Source organism: Pteropus medius, unplaced genomic scaffold, assembly GCF_902729225.1.
Source record: "Pteropus medius unplaced genomic scaffold, Ma_sr-lr_union100, whole genome shotgun sequence".
Classification (NCBI taxonomy): Eukaryota; Metazoa; Chordata; class Mammalia; order Chiroptera; family Pteropodidae; genus Pteropus; species Pteropus medius.
The window spans coordinates 18,251,536-18,276,663 of record NW_024344378.1 but is presented as its reverse complement, the minus strand read 5'-3'; the positions used below and the strand labels follow the sequence as shown (position 1 = coordinate 18,276,663).

At 48.9% G+C, this 25,128-nt stretch overlaps 1 protein-coding gene across 3 annotated transcripts in view; it reads left to right on the top strand.

The window, feature by feature from the left end:
* Positions 1-2,981: 2,981 nt before the first annotated feature.
* NEURL1 (neuralized E3 ubiquitin protein ligase 1) overlaps positions 2,982-25,128 on the top strand; it is a 70,509-nt gene continuing 48,362 nt past the window's right edge. The window contains exons 1-2 of one of the 3 annotated variants that reach the window (XM_039871295.1): positions 2,982-3,756; positions 4,913-5,020. In XM_039871295.1, coding sequence (XP_039727229.1) covers positions 3,672-3,756; positions 4,913-5,020 — 193 coding nt within the window. In that variant the 5' untranslated portion in view covers positions 2,982-3,671. Of the gene's footprint in view, positions 3,757-4,912; positions 5,021-5,375; positions 5,445-25,128 lie in introns of those variants that run through there. The other 2 variants (XM_039871296.1, XM_039871297.1) reach the window with 2 other exon arrangements.

The window sequence follows — 25,128 nt, the reverse complement described above, 5'->3', positions numbered from 1 at the left end:
AGGGAGAGAGAAGGAAGAGTGGGAGCCAGAGCTGCTGAAAGAGGCTGGATCCCGCCCCCAGTCCTCACCTGAGCACTGGTGAGAGCACTTGGCGCTCACACACCAGGACACATGTGTACATACACATAGATACCATGTACACACACGCAGACGTGTATGCACTCACACCCACCCCCTTGGGCACCGCCTTCAGAAGCTACACTGCCAGGGAGGCAGGGTTGCCACAGTGACAGGTGCTGGAGCACCACCTTATGGGTATTAATAGCTTCCATTGAAGCCAGCAGAACAGTGACTTCACCCAGCCCCAGTCTCTCTGGCAGGTTCCTTCTCCCTCCTGCCTCACAGGATGGGACTGGGAAGGGCCCCCAGGGCCACACACTTCCCTGCCAGCTGGTGGCAGCCTTGGTGAAGGATGGTTTGAAGGCTTTGGGGATTCCGTCCACTGTTGGGGGTGGGGGAGGAGGGTGCTGGAGTTCTTCCATCCTCTGAGCTAGGTCATAGCCTCTGCTAGGAAAGGGTTTCTGAGGCACAGGACCCCTCAGAGAGGCCACTCTCAGCTTCTCTGGGGCCCATGCAGTCACACTGTCTTCTCTGGGGCCCGGCCTGGCCAGAGATTGCACCCAGTTGACACTTGATAGTGTTGTCTCCTCCCACAGTACAGAGATCCCTGGGAGGGTTAGGGCTAGGCTGGGAGGTGCCCTAGGGTGCAAAATTTCAGAGGCACTAACTCTCAGACTCGAGCAAGTGCAGGGCTGGCACGGCGTGACCCTGGGAGGCTGTGCCTCCTTACGTTTTACTCCGGAGATGCCTCACTGCCTCATCCTAATCCTGGCCCTGTTGATACTCCCATTATCTCCTCAACCCCCTTGGGTCAGAGGAAGTTTCTGTCCTGCCCTTAGGTCCCTGCCTCCATCCCTAATGCCTCTCACCTTCCTGTGGGGCCTCCTGGGATCAGGCTGCTCTGAGCTGCAGAGGCCGTCACTGCTTTTGGACTCAGCAGGCAGCACCAGCCTCTTGGCCCTCACTTCCCTCCTTCCCCTCGACTTTCTTCATCTCTCCCCTACTTGGCCCATAGCCCCAAGTTTAGACCGCATGGGGCCTGGGACATCTCTGCTGTTCTCTACCTTCGGGGCCTCACCCCACACTATCCCCTGGCCCATGTTCCAGTGCTTCCGACCCGAGGAAGGGAGATTAGGGCTCCAGGAAGGGCCTGAGCCTCCCCGCAGCCATTGTCTGCAAATAATACTAAGGGCCTCACACTCTACACACACTCCAAGGGAATTAGTCTCATCTTCACAGAGCCTTCAGATTTATTCTGATGCCAGCAGCATCTCCCAGTGACCTCATTCCAGCAGACTTAAGGGGGCGGTATATGAGTGTGTGTGTGTGTATGCACTTGCATAGAAGTGAGTGTACAAGAGTGTAGAGGTGTGTGTGCAAATGTGTGAGTGTGCTGCCATTCAGAGCCCATGGATTTCTGATGCATGAGTCATCAGCTGAGAGTGAGCCTCAGGAAAATACACCCATAAATAAGACAGCACCCCTGACCTGCCATGTCCATTCTGCAGCTGGCTGGGCACGTGATTCTGGGCATCTGAGAGGCTGGAGGCAGGGGTGGGGGCTGTTTTTCCCTCCAGACCCCAGAGAGCAGCTGTCATAGATATTTCTAGCTTGCCTGGAGTCCCAGACATTTAAGGACGTGATGCCTGCAATGGGGTTGGGGTGGAGGGTGAGGGAGGGAAATAAAGAGCTGTTCTGAGGCTTTACTTCCAGGGATCTTAGTGTTCTGCTGACAGGCAGGGGGATTCATCCATTCCACAAGTATATTTAATCGTCTGTCATGTGCCAGGCACTCACCGAGGGGCTGGAGATGTCTTGGTAAATGGAGTTGACCTGCTCTTTCCCCTCACAGATCTTATGTTCTGGCGGGGGAGACAGGAGAAAACAAGGGGAAAGGCTACTTTCAAACTAATTCTAGAAAATAAAACTGAATAATGGTATGGAAAGTGACTGAGAGTGGTGGGGGTTCTTTAGTTGTGGCAGTCAGAGAAGGTCAGGAGGTGACACATGAACTGCCCGAATAATAAAAGACTTGAGGGAAGACTCTTCTATAACAGCATGGATGAGATGCCCGTTGCCAGCCCACGTCCTGGCTGAGTCTGGGTCAGAGTTGTTGAAGCCGGTCAGCAAGCCAGAGGTGACCTAGAGGAGCAGGCAGTCAGATTCTCTCTCTGAGGGGAACTTGGCTCATTTTCTACCCTTGACAGAATAGGAGAGGGAGAGGCCGCATGTCCAGGTAGGAAGAGAATGAATGACTCCCTTTCCCTTCCTGCAGGCTTCCTACAGGATGGAAGAGTCCTGTGAACAGGCTACTTGCTGAAAGCTCCCTTCCTCCAGGAAGTCTTCTTTGACTGCTATAAGCTACAGTGGTTTCCCTTCCCCTCTCTCTCATACCTGACAGAACCACTCAGTTAAGAGTGGGTGGTTCTCTGACGGTTTGTCCCTGAGATTTGTTCCCCCAGCTTGGCCTAGGTCCAGTTTGTTTTGGTCCAAAGGCCCCCAATGCCATGTGTCTAGTAACCAGACAGCCTGGAGTTCTTGTTTTGAGCCCTTGTCCCTTGAGATCTTACTGAGAGTGGAGGGGCAAGTGCTGGGGTTCCTAATGTCACTTCATTTATTTAATCGTCCATTCACTTATTAAAATTCTTTTTTTCCTTGAGCTTTTACTAAGTGCCAGGCCCCTCGCTTGGCACCCAGGGAGTTCAATGTTCTTGTTGTACCCTTTCTCTTGTTTTCAAGACAGCGTTCCGCTGTCCATGAGAGGAATAAGCCCAATCCCCGGAACCCAACCTTTGCTTGAAATCTTACCGCCACCTGGGCCGGGAGGACCCCGCGCAGCGGAGTTTTTGGCAGCCGAGAACGCGGCGCGCTCTGGGCCACCTCTGGCCGAACAGGCGTGCGCGTGTCACTAAGACGCTCATTCACCGGCGCAGCTGTCACCATAACAACCAGAGCAAGGGAATCCTGGCGACGGCTGTGGGCGGGGGTGCGAGCGGCGGTGGCCGGAGCGCGGCAGCCGGGGGGGAGACCAACCACCGCGGGAGCGCCCAGCACGCCCCGCGCTCCACGAAGCCCAGCTCCATGCCGACCCGCCGGTAGGAGGGCGCCACGCACGTCGCCGCAGCGGCCGTCCCCGCGGGCGGGGACCGAGCCTGCAGCCGACTCGCGGAGCCGCCGGGCAGGCCGAGCCGCTGAGCGCTCGCGCCGGGAGCCCTGCCTCTATGGCCCCGGAGGAGCGCGCCGGAGCCACCGCACCGCCCACCACCAGCCGGAACCCGAGCGCCAGCCGGAGGAAGGGCGCCGCCGGCCCCGACCTAGGGGCCCTCCCGCGGCCCCCGCCCCCATCCCCGCCGCGGGCAATGGCAGGCAGGTAGCCGGCTCGCTCCAGGACCCTCGAGGCGGGCAGGACTCGCGGAGGACCGCAGAGCCCAGAGCGAGGGAGGAGAGGAGCAGCCCGCCCGCCCGCCCCCGGCCGCAGCCCCATCAGGGTCCTCCCCCGGCGGCGCGCGCCTGGGCGCGCGCGCGCGCGCACACACTGGCACTCCGTACCTCCGCTCCTGCCCAGCCTCGCCTGCCCTCCGCGAGTGCCGAACCCCCTGGGGCCGGATGCCATGGGTAACAACTTCTCCAGTATCCCCTCTCTGCCCCGAGGAAACTCGAATCGGCCGCCGCGGGGCCACCCCCAAAACCTCAAAGGTAAGGCTCTGCCGGGGGGCGCAACAGGAAGACTGGGGCTCAGGTAGAGGGGCAGGAAGAGATGGAGAGGTGTGGTTGGGAAGGACAGGCAGGTGCCACCTGTTGTGCGTATTTGGAGACAGGAGATGCACATCTGGCCATGGAGGTGGGCTAGTGGTGGTAGGCGCGTGGGGCGGGCGGTGGGCGATGGTGGAAAAACCCGGATATTATGCCCGGAGGGTTCCAGTTCTGCCAGCACTGGGAACGTCACTGGAGTCCCCTCAGGCCATGATGCTTGGCGAGCGTGCAGGCGTGAGGAAGGGCATTTGCGGATTGGATAGGGCAGTGTGGCAGGAGGCTCAGGCCCTACAGCTGTGCTTCTCAAGGAAGACCCCACAGTCTCCGTTTTCATCTGCCCAGGGTTGGAGAGGTCACGCTGGAAGCACTAGTTGCATTTCTAACTGAAGGGTCTGAAAGAAATGATTTAGAGCAGCCCGGAAGAAGGGGCCGGAGCTGATGGTCTCTGGGGTCTTCTGCAGTTGTTGACTTTTTGTGTCCATTGAATCATCTTGGTTTCTGGTTCCCCCAAAGGCCAGAAGTCCAGTTAGAACCCTGGAAAGAAAGGGCTGGGAGCCTTGAAACAGGAAGGTTTACCAGGAAAGTCTTTGCCTTCTGAATCTCTGACCCACCTAGAACCCTCAGGGAGGCCCTAGGCCCAGTTTTTGGCCTTGCAGCTTCCAGTGCTGTCTCTGACCTTTGCAAGACACAGCTGGGTCCTTCCAGGCCCTCAGACCTTACTGATTCCCTTCAGGGAGCTGCTTTTCCAACACCCTCAGAACTAGCCAGCACTTGTCCTGGGCGTTCTGATGGCTAAGAGTCAGGAAGGGAGGCCCGCCGGCTTTCGTAAAGAACAACCCACTTCTTCAGCCCCCAGGTTATGAAAAGGATTGTAGTAATGCCCTTTGACAAAGCATTGACAGTTACCAAGAAGTTTCACAGGCACCTTTTCCTGTGAGCAAGGAAACTGGTCTGGGGAGTCAGCAGTGCTAATCAGACCCATTTTACAGTTGAGGAGAAGGTGCAATGGTTTCAGGTTCCCAAAGCCAGTGAGAGGCAGAGCTAGGCTTCAGACCTATATCTTCTGACTTGGAATTCTGTCCTCTCTTTTGCTGGACAGTTAACCTTCAAGACTGGGGGAGAGGAGGAGAGACGGGACCACCGTCCTGCATTCTAACTCCAACTCTTTCAGAACTTCAGCTCTCACTCGGCCCGGGAAAATCAATGGGTTTGTTGTGTCTTTCTGGAAATTAATATGGCGGTACATGTCAAGACCTTTTGAAATATACTCATTGGCCCTGTGATTCCACCTAGAGGAATTGATCCTACGGAAATGGAGATGCAGGAAAATACTTATGTACTATACTAAGATGTTCATGGAAGTGTTATTTATAACAGGAAAAGAACCTAAAAGCCCTGTGATCATGGTACATCCTCTTGGTGGAGTATTATGCAATCTTTAAAATGGTATTTTTGAAGAATATTTGATGACTCGGAAAAATGCTCACAGCAGCATAATGACAGTTGAAAAAACAGGATACAAAATTGTATAGATTGTAAGATCCTAATTTTATTAAAAAAATGATATGAATGCCAAAAAATATCAACCATGGAAAGAAAGTTTCCAAAAGATCAACAATGGTTTCCTCTAGGTAATGGGATCACGTAAGATTTTTTCTTTTCTTATTTATATTTTGCTCATTTCTAATATTTCTACAGTAAGCATTTTTTTTTATAACCCGAAATAAGCTGTAAGTATTAACATGTATAAAGGCTGTTTCTGAGTGTTGGAAACAGATTCCCAATGATGGAGAAAGCTGTGGGCATCCAGTTCAGTGTCCTCCCTTACAAGTGAGAAGAATGAAGAAAAAGGACAGTGATTGGCCCAGTTACTCAGTGGGTTAGTCAAGAGAAGGCGGCAAAGCCAGGCTAAGTTCTTCAAGGGTGGGGTTAGCTCTAGGCCAGTGAGGTGGCTTGGTACTTTAATGCTTACAAACTGCCCGAAAAGGGCCTGCTTCATCCTTGACCCTAGGGAAGCCCAGAGTGGGCTTTCATGATTGCACCTCTTTTTACCTAAAGTTTGGGATTGTGGGGATGTGAACTCTCTGTGGCTGGGGTCTTTGGCAAGGGAGGAAGTGGGCAGGAGAGAGTCTGAGACCCTCTCACCTTCTGGACTCCACCCTAGCTTCCTCTTCTGCCTGACGCCCCACCTGCCTGGCTTGGGAAGCTGCCCCTCTGCTGCCTCCCTGGTTTTCAGGGTTCATTTCTTCTTCCTTGGGAATAAATGATGGATAAATTCTCTCCTGGTTATTTCTTTCCCCATGAGCATCTCTCTTCAGGCTTGATTTACCAAAATCCATTCTCCCCTGCCCCTACCCACCTACTGGAGGTGGCCATGAGAATTTTGATTTTGTTCCTTTTAAGCCTAAGGCAAACAGAGCATGCCCATGAAGGCATCTATGGGTGCCCTCCATCCTTCATCCAGGGTCCACCGATCCTCCTCCTCAGCCTGACTTCTCCTCACCCTACTAGAGCCACCAGCTTCATTCTGTGATTATTTTAGTGTTCACTCCAAATTACCTTCTAACCTAGGAGTCTTCTCTGATATGTTAGTGGTCAATCCATTCCATTTGTATTGTTATTGACATTGATACTGGCTGTGATTCTAAGACTCTCCACCCAGAGTTCTGCTGGGATTGTTTCGGTACTCACCCAGAATTCAGCTCTAATTCTTATCTGGGGGCTGGGAACTCTCGATTTTTTTTCTCTCCTATAACTGCAATCTCTATTGATTTCTCACCATTTTTATGAGAACAACTGGAAGAGGCCTGGTATAATAGGGACTCTGGGACTCATTGGAGACCTAAGATTGGTCTGGCTCTCAGGCTGATGTGAAACAAGGCTCATCCATCACCTGTCAGGTGGTAGACTTCCGTCTTCTTCCTGGAGACACACTGACCTCACTCCACTGCTGGTAATTCCCGCTGGGGCCTGAGTATTGTTGGTTTAGGAGTGTACAAGGGAGAGGTCCAAGGTATAGCTTTGGCTTAGGACCAATAGACAGTTATGAAGAGCTGCTGTGTGCCTGGCTCAGAAGTGAGGGCTCTTGACATCCTTGTATATTCACGGGCTCAAGATCTACTTGAAAAGACAAGGCTGAGGGAGGGAATGGGATCAAATGCTCGGTTGAACTGTTGAAATCCCAGATGTGTGTGGGCAGAGGTCAGAATGAGGGATCAGGGAAAGATGTGAACTGGACATGAAGGGAACTGCAGAGATGGGGTAGATGGCAAGGGGTGCAGCGGGAATCCTAGGGTCTGGGGAGGAGAGTAGGGGAAGGGGATGTATGGCAAAAGCTTGGAGGTCGGAATGAGTAAGTGTGTGCATACAATCTCAGTGACGGGCACAGGGTGACTGGTCAGGGTTCATGGAGACAGATACAGAGAATAAAAATCTTCCTCCTTCCCCAGCTGTATACGAGTGCCTCCTCGCTTGGGGGAAAGGTAACTAGGAAACCTTTGGGGAGGGCTCCTCAGCCCCAGTAGTCACCCATAGATGGGGATTGGATGGGCCACCTCCCATCTTTTTTTTTTAATTATGGTAAAATTCACATAACATAAATTTCACCATTTTAAGGTTTTAAAGTGTGCAGTTCAGTGGCATTTAGTACATTCATAATGTTGAGCAGGCACCACTTCTGTCTAGTTCTAAAAGATTTTCATCACCCCCAAAGGAAAGCCTGTACCCATTAAGCAGTCACTCCCCCCATATTCCCTCCCCTGAATCCCTGGCGACTACTTTCTGTCTCTGTGGATTTGCCAGTTCTGGATATTTCATATAAATTGAATCATACTATATTTGTCCTTTTGTGTCTGGCTTCTTTCACTTAGCATAATGTGTTTAAGGTTCATCTATGTTGTAACGTGTACCTTCTTTTCTTTTTGTGGTTGAATAATATTCCATCGTACAGATATGCCACATTTTGTTTATCTACTTGTCAGTTGATTGATATTCGAGTTATTTCCACCTTTTGGTTATTGTGAATTTTGTTGCTATGAAAATGTGTATATAAGGTTTTTTTTTTTTGGAACAATTCTATGGGATACATACCTAGGAGTGAACTTTCCATCTCTTCAAAGCTGGTGCTTCTTGAATTGGACGTTTCACAAAACCACTGGTTATTGTCCGTAGGGAGATTGTCCCCCTCTAGCTTCGGCTGGGTGTGATGTTGTTTCCAGAGTGTCTTTTCCATGCTGGCTGAGGCTCCTCGCAGGCAACGGGAGGAGGCTCTAAGGTGGCCGAGGAGCCTTGATTCTTTGAAGTGGCCACAGGAACTTGTCTGAGATCCTGAACTTCCTCACTACTCTCTGAGGGTGGGGGTGGGATGCATCCTCCTAGGACAAGTTCCTAGCCATTTTTCAGCCTTCACATTCTCTCTGCTACAATATCTGGAGTCCTAACCCCAGATATTGCCAATAGCTGGTCTTTTTGCCTTCTTTTCCTCTTTCGATGTTGCCGGAGTGATCTACCTAAAGTACTCCTTTCGTCGTGCCCCTCCCCTATCCACAGCCTTCAAGGTTATGACCGAGACTGCCATAATCAAGTATAGTCAAGGCCTCCGTTCTTTGGCCAACCCACAGATATTCCCACAGCCCTTGTCTCGGCTCCTTCCTTGGTTGTCATGATGTTTACAGGTTAGCAGGTCTCCAGCCCCAGTGATGCAGCAGATAGACCTGGGAAAGGGGGCTGGAGGCCTCCTCTGCTATTTCAAACTTCAGAGAGGGTGGGCTGAAACAAGCCCCCGTGTTGAACCCTGAGCATCTATTCTGCACGCCTTTTTGGTTTTTAGTTCAGTTTGACTTTAGAACTCAATATTGTTTAATCAGAACAATAATATTTATAGCTACTGTGTGTTGGGTGGTTACTGTGTGCCATATGTGCTGTGTAGATTATTTCGATTAATATCCTGACAACCTACTGAGGGCAATATTGTTGTCACCACTTTATAGATGGGTAAAGAGAGGCTCACACAGGTTAAGTAACTTATCTCAGACTCCACAGTTAGTAACTGATGGAGCTGGGATTTAAACCCGGTGCTCTATGTCTTTAGAGTTCACTGTTAGGACCAGTATACTATCCTGCCCCCATAGAATTCTGTCTTTCGTTGTGAGAAAGAAACTGGGGAGCGATCTCTTGGTCTCTAAACAGAGCCCCAGATGAGGGAGAGGGAGTACCATGAGGTTTTTGATGCTCCTTCCCAGCCCCCTGCCCCTGCTGCCTCCCCCGCAGGGTTTTAGCCATGTAGACCTGTCGGCCAGTTATCAGACACTTTCCAGGGAACTTTCTTATTCTTTGGACCAGTGTTTCTCAAAGTCAGGTTTTTCTACTGCCTGTATCAGCATCAGCATCAGCTGGAAGCATGTCTGAAATTCAGGTCCCCAGCCCCCAGGCCAGACTCATTGCCTCAGAATATCTTGGGAATGGGGCCCCCAAACCTACATGTTTAACAGGACTCCCGGGTCATTCTGATATACCCCAAAGTCTGAGAACTATCAAAGCTGTGGGGCCTCAGAATAGTTCCACTCTGACACTCTTGAGGTTGGTGAGATCAGGCTTCTCAGAGGAGGGAGCCTGGAGTCGGATGGTGGAGATTTGGAGTGGAGTTACAAGAGCATTTCGCTGAGGGCATGGTGGCAGAGGCACGGAGGCAGGAAAATGCAAGGTGTGTGCAGGGCCAAGGAGCAGTTCCTTCCTCCTGGGGTGTGGGGCCCCCACTGGGGAGATGAGTAGGTCAATCTTTGAAGATAGGCTAGGGCCAGATCTTGGAGGCCCTTGAGCATTAGGATGAATAGTTTAGACTTTATCATGTAGGCAGTGGGAGCCATGGACAGCTCTGGAGCAGAGGAGTGCAGTGACTTCATTTAAATAGCAGCAGCAGCAGCAGAACACAGGCTGAGGGGTGGAGGGAATGAAGTATCTTGAGCTGCTGGGAGGCTAATGGAGACTTCAGGGCTTCTGTCTTAGGCCAAGCTACAAAGGCCAAAGGCCAGGTGTGGCATCCAGGCTGACAACTTCATCTAGGGTTCCCATGGGTGGGTCTGGAAGCATTTCTGACCTATGGTTATGGTCAGCAGGGCCACTGCTCATCAGAAAAAAAAAAGGCATTTTTATGGAGCCCAAATCCTGATCCTAGGCACTATGCTAAGTGCATTCATGTAAGTTGATTCATTTAATCTCCCAGTAAATGTGAGATAGATGTTATTATTCCCATTTTGTAGGTGAGAAAATTGTGACCAATGGATGCTAAGAATTTTATCTAGAAACACTGAACTAGGAAATGGCAAAGCTGGGCTTTCTACCCAGGACACCAAAGCCTATAAAGGAGAAAAATTGGTTTGGGGGGAATTTTGCATATTGGGGCTCTCTTTTCCCTGACCCTCTGGAATAGTATGTGCCCACTTTCAAGATGTGCACATTGAGGCCTGGGCGTTGGCTCTAAATTACAGATCTCAAGATGGAGGCAGAGTGAGAAAGACGGTAACAGAAAGAGGAAGAGTGGGGACGAAGGAGGGCAGGAGCTGGTCGCTGCCCAGGGGATGCCTCCAACCCAGTGTGCCAGCTGCCTGGGCTATTTCCTGGTGGTCTATGACTCTCTCGTTCCTGGTCCTGCACACCCAGGAGCTAGAGGATGAGAGGCTGCTTCTCACTGAGCTGGTTGCTTTGGCAACCCTGGGCAGGATGCAGGTGGTCTCCTTGGTAACACTTGGGAAAACTGCCTGCAGGGATGGGGAGAATTGGACTGGCCAGCAGTCAGGTTGGCGCAAGCAGAGCCAGGTCAGTCTGCTAAAACCTCAGACTTGCGAGGAGGGTCAGGTTTATGGAATAGCCTGAGCTGCCTGTTGGCCATTTCCAACAAGCCAGAGTCCAGAGGCCCTGGGAGCTCGTCTGGAGAGACCAGAGGCACTAATGGGCCAGCCCAGGAAGTGGGAGGAGATGGGGGTGAGGATATGAAGGGGGGGAGACTGAGCTCCTGGATGACAGATCCAGCTACAGGGTTTATTAAAAGATGCTTATCAGAGATCATTACCGGGATCCTGCTGCTTTGGGAAATGAGCAGGTGCTGACGCTTGTGGGGAGCGGGGTGGAGAGAAAAGAAGGGCTAGGAGAGGAGGAGGAGGGAATAAAGCGAGTCACTGGGAGGCAGGTGGGAAGCCGTGGCTTTATGCTCCAGCTGCCGTTCTGTGTAGGCCGGGCTCTGCACTGGGCTCCAGGACTAAGTTCTCTCAGGGTGAGAGTTGGGTTTTCAGGGATGCTCTGATAGAAACGGCTCATTCCGTTGGTTAACAAATGTGTAGTTAGCATTTGATGCTCTCCTAGGTGTGAAGATGCAGTGGTACACAGAACAGATGAGGGGTCCCTGCCAGGGAGCTTCTCCTTCAGTGGGGGAGGCAGATGGGAACAAAAGTGACGTGGACAAAAATGAATCAGAATATGATAATAATTGCTAACACACTATGTGCTAAACTTTTTACACCTATTCTCTCATTTAATCTTTAAAACAACCATGTGAAGTAAGTACATTTATTAACCCCATTTGTGGATGGATAAACTGAGGCTTAGAGAGGTTAAGTATCTTGCCCAAGGTCACGTGGCTGGTATGAGGTAGAGCTGGGATTTTAGTCAAGATCCTTCCGATTTTGTAACACACTCTCTCTCTCCCCCGCTCTCTCTCCCTCTCTCAATAACTTTTTAATTTTAAAACAGTTTTAGATTTAGAGTTGTTGCAAAGTAGCATAGAGAGTTTTCATATATCCATACCCAGTTTCTTCCATTATTAATATCTTACATTATTATAGAATATTTGTGACAGTGAATTAATATCAATACATTGTTATTAATTTCCATACTTTTTTCAGATTTACTCAGCTTTCCCTAAAATTTTTTTCTCTACCAGGATCACATCTAGGATACTGCATTATATTTTTAATCACCACATATATTTAGGTGTCATGTCTTAGGCTCCTTTTGATTGTGACAATTTCTCACACTTTTCTTGTTTTTCATGACCTTGACAGTTTTGAGGATTACTGGTTAGGCATTTTGGAGACTGTCCCTCTAGTGGGATTTGTCTGATGTTTTTCTCATGATTAGATATAGTTTTAGGTGTTGGAAAGAAAGACCATAGAGGCGAAGTGCCATTTTCATCACGTTGTATCGATGGTACGTGTTGTCGACATGACGTTGACCTTGATCACTGGGCTGAGGCAGCGCTTGTTAGGTTTCTTCGTTGTAAAGTTAAAGTTACACCTTTCTCCCCTTTCCATGTTGTGCCCTTTGAAAGAAAGTCCCTATACACAGCCTGCACTTAAGGGATGGGGAGTTATGCTCCACCTCCTTGAGGGCAGAGAACCCACAGCTTTAACTGCTCTGCTCAACTATTTCTTTAGTTACTTATCTGAGCAGTTATGTTTAGGTAAGAGCCATGAAAGTGAAGACTAGGGAGCTATAATGGGGGAACTTGACCTGGTCTTGGGGGTCTGGGAAGGTTTCTCTAGGGAAGCGATCTGAAAATGAGTAGAGGTGAGTTTCACATTCCATGCCGGGCATGGAACTACTCATTTAGCATCCTTACCCCTGTCCATTAAATGCCACTGGTCGCCTTAAATGTCATTGTGACATTAAAAAAAACTCTCCCATATTTTTAAAAGTACCCCAGAGGGGGCAGTACCACCCTAACTAAGGAAATTGAGATGGGCATTGGTGCAGGGTGTTCTTGGTAGCGGGGTAGCACGAGCTCCTGTGCTGAGGACAGAGCTTAGGGCTGGCTCACCACTGCTGCTAAGTATGAGGGACTGAGTCCAGGCCAATGTTGTCCCAGCACTCTGGGCCAAGGAACTTTCAGCAGAAAATCATTAAGTGGCTGCTCCCTTGTCTCTCTGTCCATGGAAGAAGTTGCTGGTCACAAAGGTTGTACATGCAGGGCAGAAATGAGGCAGCAGATGGGAAAGGGGAAGAGAGGAGAGAGGGCCTTTCTTGAGATGAAGGGAGTGGGGAGAAAAGTATGTCTTCTGGCTTACCTGGATGGCCTTCTTTGCTTCTGTTGCCCCCGGAATGCCATCCTGGCTGTTCCAGAGGTTGGATTGGGGACAGAAAAGGGAGAACATTGCCAGGGGAAGGTGCTGTCATATGATTAGAGTGGTGGCACTTCCACAGGCTCCTTGGCTTTCACCTTCATATTTCACCCTCGGCTGCCCCCAGCCTCTGCTTGGCATCTGCTGACAGGCTGATCTTCTCTAGCGGATGTGCTAGTCTAGAATGTATGTGTCCAGGTGCCCCTGAGAGCAAGGGGAAGAGGCACTTGGCCCTGCTCAGAGTGGAGTGAAGTTGCAGAGATGTTCCAGCTGATTCATGTCACGTGTCAGTGCTCCCTCTGTGCTGAGTGTGGTGCTGTGTATGGAGAACTGAGAGGTGAGTATTGGGTATCGTCTCTGCCTTTGAAGTGCTCATAGCCCAACCTCATCCAATTCAGACATCAGTCCACATTGGCAGAAGGGTCTTGGAGCTCTTTTCCTCTGTGACTGCTTTCTTTTCTTTTTCTTTCCCTGATCTTTCCAGCAAATGCTCCTTTGAACACATTATTCCTGAGGGGAGAGGACTGGCAGGCGGTCAGGTATGCATGGGGCTGGTAGAAGGGCCCCATACATACCATAGAGATTGTTTTGTCCTCCCTCCTTTCTCTGCCCAGGTCTGGGGTTCTCAGCGCTGGAGAGGGGAAGTGACTTGCCCAAGGTCATACATCTGGATTGGACTAGGTGGTAATGAAGTATCAAGGCTCTGACCTTGCAGAAATTAACTCCGGGACACACTCATGGGAGAGAATGCTTGTCCTAACTGTGATATATGCTCTCTGGAGGAGAGCTACTGAAGGGCTTTAAACAGAACAGTGACAAGATCACTGAGATGTCTTTGAAATCCCTGGGGCAAGAGAGGGGCAGGGGAGGGGCCAGGAGGTTGCTGTAGTCCTCCAGGGGACTACAATGAGCAAGGGAGGCATGTAGATTGATTTGAGAAAGGCTTTAGAAGGTTCCGATTCTGGGGCAATGGTCAGTGAGGCACCCAGGTGGCTTGACATGAAAAAGCTTGTATACACTGGGAAGGTGGGCCTCTTGGGAGGTCAGGGGTATGCGTGCTGATGTATGGGTTTTTCCTGGGGAGCTGTGTTCCATCCAAGGCCTTGAGGTCTTAGAGCCAGGAGGAGAGACAGGTGAGCACAGCAGGGCTGGTCTTGAGCTCTTGGATCCATCCCTATCCCCCGGGACAGCATCAATAATTAACGTCCCCACTGCTTTTCACAGGTGGTTCCTGGGTAGGCAGAGGCAGGGCTCTGGCACTTGTGACGTGATGTGCATCTGGCTTCCGCTGGTCCCTGAAGCAGGGACTTTCAGTATCGCCCTGGCCAGGCTTTCTCCGGTGGCTTGGCTCCCTGTGGGGGCCAGTTCCCTCTCCTCCCCGCCCCACCATACATACACAAACCATAAAAGGTGGCCGTAAATCAGCTGGGACAGACCAAGGCTGCTCTGGTTTTCCCAGAGTTGAGATCAAAGCCTCAGACCCTCACCCTGGGGCTCAGTACTTATTAAATTATTAAACTGTCAAGGGAGTGGAAAGCAGGAAGACCATCTAGTAAAACAATGTAGAAAAATGGGGTGAGAAATGAGGCAGCAGATGGGAAAGGGGAAGAGAGGAGAGAGAAAAGTTGTTTGTCCCCTGGGCTTGGGCACTTTTCACAGGGCTGCATCTCTTCTATTTGAAAAGCACTTAAACAGTCCCCTCCTGCTTTCTCCTCAAGGGTCTCATTTAATTCCCATAACAAGGATTCATAGCCCCACTTTACAGAGGAGAAACTGAGGCCTAGATTGTCACAAGATTATGAAAGTCTGTACTCCTGAGTCCTGTTCCAGGCCCTTTCTGGGTCTCTTAATGGGGCCTCTTTGAATCAACATTAAGTTAGCACCCATTCTTTTTATTTTATTATTTTATTATTTATTTATTTATTTAATTTTAATTTTTTTTTTTTTTTTAGCACCCATTCTTCACCCTTGCTCCTCTGATTCAGACTGGGGTGAGTGAAAAAGCCCATCCTGATCACAGTAGAACCATCCAGAACCTCTTCCTGCCTCTGATTCCCTTGGACTCTCTTCTAGTTTCCAGGGACGAAGACAGAGCTTGGACCCAATAGATCCTACCTGAGGCAACAGGTTCTATCCCTAGCCCTCCCACTCCAGTTATTCTCAGGAGAACCCTTAGTTTTCCCCCAGCTTTATTGTGGTATAGTTGACAAAATTGTAATATATTTGAAGTATATAAAGTGATGATTTGATACACGTATACATTATGAAATGATTCTTGCAATCAAATTAATTAACACATCCGTCATCTCACGTAGTTACTTTTTTTTGGGTGGGGGAGGGTTGAAAATGCTTAAGATCTACACTCATAGCAAATTTCAAGTATACAGTACAGTATTATTAACTAAAGTCACCATGCTGAACGTCAGATTCTCAGAACTTATTCAGCTTATAACCGAAAGTCTGTACCCTCTGACCAACCTCTGCCCATGTCCCTGACCCCTTAGCCCTTGGCAACCACAATTCTACTCTCTGTTTCTATGAGTTCAACCTCCTTTTTAAAAGTATTTTTTAGATTTCACATATAAGTGATACTATACAGTATTTGCCTTTCTCTGTCTTACTTTACTTAGCATAGTGCCCTTCAGGTTCATGCTGTTACAAATGTCAAGATGCCCTTCTTTTTTATGGCTGAATAATAGTCCATTGTATATATATATACCACATTTTCTTTATTTATCTGTCAGCAGACACTTAGGTTGTTTCCATATCTTGGCTGTTGTGCATAATGCTGCAATGAGCACGAAAGTGCAGATATCTCTTCAAGATAGTGATGTCATTTCCTTCAGATGTACACCCAGAAATGGGACTGCTGGATAATGTGGTAGTTCTATTTTTAATTTTTTTGAGGAACTTCCATACTGTTTTCCAAAATGATTGTATCAGTTTATCTTCCTACCAACAGTGTATAAAGGTTCCTTTTCTCCACATCCTCATCAGTATTTGTTATCTCTTATCTTTTTGATAATGGACGTCCTAGTAGGTGTGAGGTGATATTTCATTGAGATTTTGACTTGCATTTCCTTGATGATTGAGCACCTTTTCATAAACCTGTTGGCCATTTGTATTTTTCCTCTGGAAAAATGACTATTCAGGTCCTTGCCCATTTTTTAATTGAGTTATTATTATTTTTTTGCTATTGAGTTATGAGAGTTCCTTATATATTTTGGCTGTTAACCCCTTATCAGATGTATGGTTTGCTAATATTTTCTCCCATTCCATAGATTGCCTGCCTGTTCATTTTGTTGATTGTTTCCTTTGTTGTATAGAAAATTTGATGTAGTCTCATTTATTTATTTTTTCTTTTGTTGCCTGTTCTTTAGCTGTCAAATCCAAAAAAATCATTGCCAAGATCAATGTCAAGGAGCTTTCCCTCTATGTTTTCTTTTAGAAGTTTTATGGTTTCAGGTCTTATGTTCAGACCTTTAATTCATTTTGAGTTGATTTTTGTATACGATATAAAATAAGTGTCCAGTTTAATTCCTTTGCATGTGGATATCCAATTTTCCCAACACCATTTATTGAAGGGACTCTCCTTTCCCCATTGTATATTCTTGGCAGCTTTGTTGAAAATTAATTGACCATATATGTGTGGGTTTGTTTCTGCACTGTCTATTCTATCCCATTGATCTGTATGTCTGTTTTTATGCCAATGTCATACCATTTTGATTACTATAGCTTTGAAATATAGTTTGAAATCAAGAGTGTGATGTCTCCAGCTTTGCTCTTTTTGCTAAAGATTGGTTAAGCTATTCAGGGGTCTTTAGTGGTTCCATACAAATTTTGAGATTGTTTTTTTTTCCACTTTTGTAAAAAATGCCATTGGAATTTTGATAGGCATTGAATTGAATCTGTAGATTGCTTTGGGTAGTATGACAATTTTAACAATATCAATTCTTTCAATCCATTAGCATGAAATTTATTTGTGTCTCTATTTATTTGTATCTTCTTCAATTTCTTTCATTAATGTTTCATAGTTTTCAGTGTATAGATCTTTTACCTCCTTGGTTAAATTTATCCCTAAGTATTTTATTCTTTTTGATGCTATTGTAAATGGGTTTGTCTTCTTAATTTCTTTTTTGCATAGTTAGTGACTGTTGTATGTTGATTTTGTATCTTTCAACTTTACAGAATTCATTTATCAATTCTAACAATTTTTCGGTGGAGTGTTTAGAGTTTTCTATACATAAGATCATGTCATCTGCAAACAGAGACAATTTTACTTTTCTCTTTCTGATTCAGATGCCTTTTACCTCTTTTACGTGCTTAAGTGACTAGGACTTCCAGTATTATATTGAATAGAAGGTCATGAGTGGGAACCCTCTCCTTGTCTGGGACTGGTAGATCTTCTGGGGCTGAGGAGACCAGCCAGACATCCAGACCCTGTTGTGGAGCCAAGGGAATGGAGGAGGTGGTGGGATGAGGCTGTGAGTGACGAGGATGCTGCTCACATGGAAGTTTCTACATCAGAATGCAGCCCTCCTGGAAACTGGTCTGTTCCATGGCATTCTTCTGGTTCCTTCACTGCAAAATGTGAAGAAGACTGTTTTAGGGAGTTTGGATTTCCTCTTTTGGTCCTCAAGTTGAGGTTGTGTTAAAAAAATAAAATATAGGAAGAGTCCGGATGAGCTGTTGAGAAGAGAGTTTCCCAAGATTCAAGGCTTGTTCTGAAAGTGGGGTTTACTGTTAGGTGCCAAGGTTCAGTTCCCAGGGCACAAGGTTTTATTTTGGGATGCAGGTGCCATTTCTGCGGGCAAGATTCTGGCTTGGTATCGAGGTGCCTGTTTAGGGGGTCTGCGTTCATTGCTGGGGTGAAGTTTCCATTCCTGGAGGGGAGTTTTCACTTCAGGGTCCAGGATTCATGATTGCAACTGGGCTTTGGGTCTTGGGGCCAAGAGTCAATTTTGGGGCTCCATATTCTAAGATTGGGTTGAGGTTCCCTTCTTGGGCTTGGGATTTGATTATCAGACTAGAGGTCTTGTGCCCTGGCAAGAAGGGAAGAGCTAGAGGGTGCTCTGGAAATGTCCACCCAGCTGGACTTACTTTTGCTTCCAGAGAAGACTTTCTGGGACCAGCAGCAGAGAAATAGGCCTAAAGGCTCAGGAGCTTATGATTGGGAGGCCCAGGTTGCAGCCCTTGCCTGGATGTGAGACTGAGGATCAATCACTTGTAAGCTCAAGGTCTCTGTCTGAAGGCTTGGCAAGGCAGTGGTGTCGACTCCCAAAGCACCATCCAAGTTTGCTTGATCCTCCCAAAATGACACTAATGATGGGCTCCAGAGGCACTGGCAGCCATAGCTTGGAGAGTCAGATCCATGATGACAGCACTCAAGCTGCCCTGGGCACTGCCAGCTTGGTCGAATTAGTGCCAATCATATCTTAACTTGTGCTGAGGGGCCCCTGGGGAGAGGGAGCACACATTGAGTGGGATACATTAAATCTGGGTCCCTGGGGCCTGGCGTGTGGCTTGGGCAGGCGGGAGACGGGCTAAGCTGGGCCAATAGCTTCCCTCCCTAGTAGGCTCTCACATGGCCCGGGCTGTGGGAGCAGACATGCTGTAACTGCGATCTGAAGGGCCCTGGCTCTCTCCTTTGTGCTCTGCCGCGTGGCCACGATGCAGGGGGATCGTTGCATCCTTTTGCTTCCAGCCTGGCTGGTCCCCAGTTGAGAAACATCTGCCTCTATATAGCGCCACCACCCTACTCCCCTCTCCCATTTTTTTTTCTCATTACCTCAATGTGAATTCTACTCTCAGAGAGCCAAAGTGTTAGGCAGAAAAAATTCCATTATGTTTGTCCTGGCCTTTCAGCTTTGTGAAGCCCTCGTGCCTGTTTTCCCCTGGGTCTTGCTCCAGGTTTCCTAGAGGTTGCTGAGACCAGTGGTCTTGGCTGTATTTCCTGGAGGAGCAACCTGGGATACAGGTGGACGGACATTTCCAGGGCACCCTCAATGTTGCCTGGACCCTCTTGCCCAGAGTCACACAGCTGGCTGGTGGGCCTTGAATGGAGAGCTCCTGCCTTGTGGCCTCCTAACCCTCAGCTACTCCTATGGCAGATGGGCATGCCTCTTTTCTATCCAAATGGGGGACAGCAGTGAGTGTTGTAGAGCTGCTAGGGGTGAGGCCACACAGGGAGCTTCCAGCTCAGGGGCAATTTCTCCTTTGGGTTGGATTCCCTTCCCTGTGACACTGGAAACTCAGGCATCTGAGAAGATGGGGCATTTTCTCCACCACCAAGTCTGTCCAAGGAATGTAGGGGTGGCTCTGTCTGGGTCTGCAGGGACCACAAAGCCTTAATGTCTGGGCCTGGCAAGGTACATAGAAGCCGAGAGGCCTGAGGGTCTCACTGGATAATGGAAACCTAACCCAGATGTTGAACTCTGATGTGGCCCAGCAGGCGTCTGGAGTTCTTGAGGGACCTGGGCCAGTCAGTCATGTGAGCAGGGAGGTGGAAAGGTAGGCAGGGTGGAAGGCACTGTGGTTGAAGCATGGGCTCTGGAGTGGAGTTAGACTTTGTCTTTGCTGCCTGTGCTAACTGGAACCAGAGGCTTACCACCTCCGGGCCCTAATTCCTTCTTGGAGATAATGCTTGACTAGTAATAAATACAAGTTATTCTTGTCATTATTAGGCTCAACCTTCGAATCCCAGCTTAGACATCACTTCCTCCAGGAAGCCGTCCCTGACCACCCCAGCTAGGTTAAATGGCCTCTGTGTCCTTTCCACTGCCACGCTCTGCTCCCTTCACAGCACTGATCATACTTGTTGTCAACACCTGTTTACTTGTCAGTATCTTTTACCCCCTGGCTTGTTATTATATCATTACTGTCAGGGCCTGGCACGCACAGTAGGCACTCGCTAAACATTTCGAAATGAATGCAAGAATGAGCTGATTCTGGGGAAGTCGAACTTTTTTTCCATAGGCCCTTCAAGGCTGCTGCAGACTACTTTCTTTTCTTTTTGAAATGACATTTCCTGAATACCAGGCTCTGGTATTCAGGACATACTACTCTCATCCGTTCAAGACAAGAACGGATGAGAGTAGTATGGAACCACTGGTTCACTCATTCATATCCTGATGGCACAGGTGTTCTTTGGGCACCAGGTCTTGTGCCAGCCTCTGGGGACAGACATGCTCCTCCCTCGTAGTACTTGTGGTACTGATCCCCAGGGATGAGGGAGGTTGGAGGAGAGGAGGGTGGTGGTTAGGCTGAGCAGTCAGGGAGGGCTCACAGGAGGAGGGATTAGTTTAGAAGGACAGTAGGCAAATTTGGATACAAATGGATGGGCTTTCTCTGGGGGGTGGGCAGGGAGCAGATGGAGAAGATGGAGCTGCCTGTGTATGGCAGTAAGGCAAGACTGGCCGATGACGGTGTGGCCAGAGACAGCATGAGCCTTGGCTGTCAGGCTGAAGATAGATTCAGAAGTTGTGACTGCCACCGATGCTAGCTCTGCCATTCACCTACAAGTGACCTTGGGCAGATCGTGTCACCTCCGTAAGATGGGAACTGCGATGCCTGCCGCTCAGGGTTGTCAGACCACAGTGGCAGAGCACTGTGTAAAAGGAGACGGCCCAGGAATGGAGGGCCAGAACGGCAGGGCCTGCAGGGTTAGAGGAGAAGGCAGGTATGCCCGGGGGGGCCGTTGTGGGAAAACAGGAAGGCAGTCCTGCTTCAGGCTTCTCTGTTTTGTAAATAATTACATTCTTGTCTCAGGTTTATGTTGTCCACACTGCAGAAGGCAGGTGGGGCAGCTGGGAACAAAGTGCTGTGTTGTCCAGGAAGTGGAGTTCCTTCCTTCCCAGTCCCCTCCCTTCTCGTCTCCTGGTCATGGCAGGTAGGGTGGGGGTAAGAGGAAGTCTTCTAGGGTCCTCCTGTTGCTGGCCACCTCACTACTTCTCTGCATTTCTCTTTCTTTCTTTCGTTCTTCGTGTTCCCATTGTCTGGTGCCCCTTCACGTCCCCACCTCTGCAGACACAAAGGACCACTTGCCCCTGTGCCCCCAGGCCACAGGCCCCTTGGTGCCATTACCCTATGCCGGCCCCACATTGCTGCCTTTTGAAACCCTTCTCCCTCCCCAGTGGCCCTTCTCAGACACCTCCACTTCCTCAGGTCTGGCAGCCCCCCAGGTCTGCTGAGCTCTTGAGGGGCCTCAGGGGAGCACTGACCTCTTGCCCCAAGCTCCAGAGACAAACAGTCGTTTTTTTCACTTTTAATGCTTAATGCTGAGAATGTGAAGGTCTGTTTAGTCTTGTCCAGCTAACATAAACCAGCCGGAACTGGGCCGTGGCCGGGGCTGTGCTGTTAGTTCCCTTATTTGGAGTGAAATTCATTGTTTTTCACTGGGAGGCAGTGGGGGGCTTTAGGGAGGTCCTGCTGGACCCCCTCCCCCTCTGGGTGTGGCCTGAGTGGCTCCTCCAAAGGTCACCAAAGGGTCTGTTGACACCAAGTCTGGCCCTAGGACACCAGCCACACCAGAGCCTCAGAGATGGGGAGGGCCTGGGGTCATGTCTAACCCTATCCTTTCACAGGGCGAAAACCGAGACTCAGAGAGAAGGGTCACAGGGCCGGTTGAAACAGAGGCTGGTCTAGAACGCAGTGCTCCAGGCTTCCCGACTCTCAGATCTCTGCTGTGCTGGTGCCTCTGGCATAGAAACTGGGCTGCGGGGTGGGGTGGGATGCCGATGAATCTGGCTGGAAGTGGCCTGCAGTCTGGGAACCTTCCATGGCTTCTGGGGCAAAGCACAGTGGCCTGGAACAGTGAGTTTGGGGGAGGGGGCATGGGAGAAGAGGAAGGGGAAGAAAGGGAGACGTGGCGGAGGGGTCCAGGAGAGCTGGGTTCTGGTCCCTGTTTTGCTGCTGTCTCTGTGACTTTGTCTCAGGTGCCTTCTTTCCCACCTGTTCTAGAGGTTCAGTCCTTCTTTGTGCATCTCCTAGAGTGTGTGTGGGATGAAGCGAGGTCAGGGAGTGTGTCTTACCTGTGATGAGCTGTTGTGATCCAGTGCACCGCACAGGTTACTGTCCATCTCTGTGCCCAGGTTCTCCCTCCTTGTGAAAAGGGGTGTGAACTCTTTGTGAGTCCTCTGCTTGAGCATGAGCTTTGAAGGCAGAACTTGGGTTCTAGCTTTGACTCTGACACTTATTGACCTGGCCTTTAATCAGGGGCCAAGACTTCAAAACCTGGGACTCTAGACGAGGCAGCGAGGGACTTTGCAAAGATGACATCAGCACATGTATCCCAAATGTCTGTACTTGAGTGCCCAATATGTAGAGTATGGAGTGGGCCAGGAAGCAGGCAACCATGGTGGCCACTGACCTTGGACTTGGGCTTTCTGTGGCCCTGTTTCCTTGGCTCTGTCCTGGGCTCCTATCTCAGCTCTGTCCCAGGCCCTTACTTGAAAAACAGCAAGTAAGTGTTCAGATACTCTTTGTAGAGGAAGTTCCCATTTAGCATTTTTTAAAGGAAATTTCTCATATATTCACTTGTTCTTTTCACAGAGAACACCTAGGTGGGGTGTAGAAAGCTGTAACTGACCAGAGTAGGAATTCCTGAGACTGGAAAAGAAAAGAGAGATGTTAGAAAGTGCAGGCCTGAGAAATCCTAAGTTGCTGGGGAAATTAGGGCAGGAGACATTGCGTTGTGTACTATGAAGATTGCATTATTTACTATCCATTCACTGCTCTGTTACCAGTAGTACTAGTTCTAGTATCCAAGGCTGTTTATAAAGGTACATTAAACATCTGCTTCTACACGCTTAGGGAGGCATCATTTACAAAAGATCACCTTGTTGCCAAGAGAGAACCACCACCTAGTGAAACATAAAACGCAGCATTAAAAACAGAAAGAGATAATATATGGATCAATGTCCACACAGGCCCTGGGTGTCTCTGGGCAGTGGGAGCCATTGAAGCTTTTCAGTTTACTTTTTGGATGGATCAGTCTAGCTGCCCTGTGGAGAGTGAATTTAAGAGAGATAAGATGGGAGAACGGAGACCAGTTATGCTGGGCGTGTAGCTGTCTGGGAGAAAGATGCCAAAGCCTGAACTACAGTTTTAGTGAAGGAGAGGAAAAGACACATGGGAGAAATGTTGAGGAGGTGTGCTTGGCAGCACTTGTAAATGAATCATGGGGTGGCAGGGGAGAGGGAAGAATCCAGGATGCCGCCCAGATTTTCAGGTGGCTGGGAGGATGGTGATTCCATCAGGGCCCCAATCAGGAGAAGCAGTTGGAGAAGATAGGCTGAGTTTTGGGATGTGTCACAGGAGCCCTGAGGCATTCTGGGAGAGATGTTGGGTTGGCAACTCCAGGTGTGAGCTTGAAGCTCAAGGGAGAGATCATAGCTGCCTGCCACATGTTGTCAGCAATGGGTGTCACTTAGACCTTGGGAATGAATGAAGGATCCCAGGGTGGACAGAATGAATCTGTGAAGGAGTCATCAGAAGAGTACAAGGAGAACCAAGAAGGGACAGGGGCCAGAGAGGCCACGGGAGGCAATGGGAGTGGAATTTAGAGGTTGTGGTGTGGCATAGCACGGTAGTTCTCAGACCTTAATGGGCCTACGGATTGCCTGGAAGCTTGTGAAAATGCTGGTTCCTGGGGTCCACCTCCAAATGATCTGGTTTAGTAAATCTGGAAGTGAGTTCTTGGGATTTTAAATAAGAATCTTTTAAATAAGAATCTTAGGTGATACTTGTTTGAGGGATCCATGAACCACTCATTGTGAAACACGTGCCTGGGTTCAAATCTTGACTCTTGGATCTTGACCTTGGGCAAGTCCCTTGATCTTCCGAACCTCAGTTTCTTTATCAGTAAGTAGGCATACTAGTTCCTTCCAAATACCGCCTGCCATGTAGATTAAGGTCATCGCTGTAGGTCATGTGGCTCAGGACCTGGACCATAGTAAGAGCTCAGTAAACAGTAAGTATTTCTTGTTTGTTACTAGAAGTTTGAAGATGGTGGGCAATGGGACAAGGCAAACTGCTGACACACAGATGGGTCAGCCCAGTGGGGGTACTCCCCCGCCCAGAGTCTGGCCCTAGCTGAGCTGACCCCAAATTTCCATCTCTCAGGTATCTCATCTGAATGGATAGAACTGGGGGCTCCTGGCTCGTCTAATCAAGTCTACAAAAACTCATGAATCAAATCAAAAGTCAATTTACTACTTCTCAGTGAGAAATTTACTGTGAGATGGACTGGACAGTATGTTGGCTGCTTGACACTTTCTTCCCCTGCAAGTGCTGGGAGGAGTTGGGGACACAGTTTGAGGATTTAATGTGTTCCGAACCCTGCCCAGGCCACTTTGCCAACAGGGAAATGCCTGCCAGGTGGACCCAACACTGGCGGGCTGCCTGGCAGGGCATCATCTCCCTGGCTGTGCTCCCATGGGCCCCACCACGGTTTGCCTCAGTGGGCCTCCTTTCCCCTGATTCTTCAGCATCCAATGAACATGTGTTTTCTTTAGGCTTGTATGAATACCACCAGTCAGGTCTTTAAGTCCCACCAGGTCTGGGGCTATTTCATCTCTTGAAGGTAACTTTTCATGTTCTGATCCATGATCAGTCGGTTTCATGGACTAAAATTTGGGAAAAGCTTATTGCCAAGTGCCTTGTGGTTGGGGCACCTCATTGCGGCCTCCTCTCCACTTATTGCCCACACAGGGTTTCAAGAAGGAGGGAGTGGGTTAATCAATGATGGCCCCTCCATACACGGAAATACTTTGCAGCTTTTAATATTTGAGGCACTGTGATACAAAATGTCCACCATATTTTTAAGAGGAAAAAGCAAATTGCATGATATACATAGTGTGCATAGTATGATCTTATTTGTATTTAGAATATTGTATTTTTTCCTTTCTTCCTCCCTTCCATCCCTCTCTTCCTTCCAACTAATATTTTCAGTGCCTACTAAGTGCCAGGCACTGTTCAAAGTACTAGGATATAGCAGTGAAAAATTCCCTGTCTCACGGAGTTACACTCTCATGAGGAGAGACAGACTTAAAAAAAAAAAAAAAAAGGTGCCATATGGGATGTCAGATGGTGATAAGTGCTATGGAGAGAAATAAATCATGGGGTGTGTGGCAGGCGGGGCTAGGGTGTGGCTGGCTGATTTGTGGATGTTTACTTTTTAAATAGGTTGGCCAGAGAAGGCCAGAGA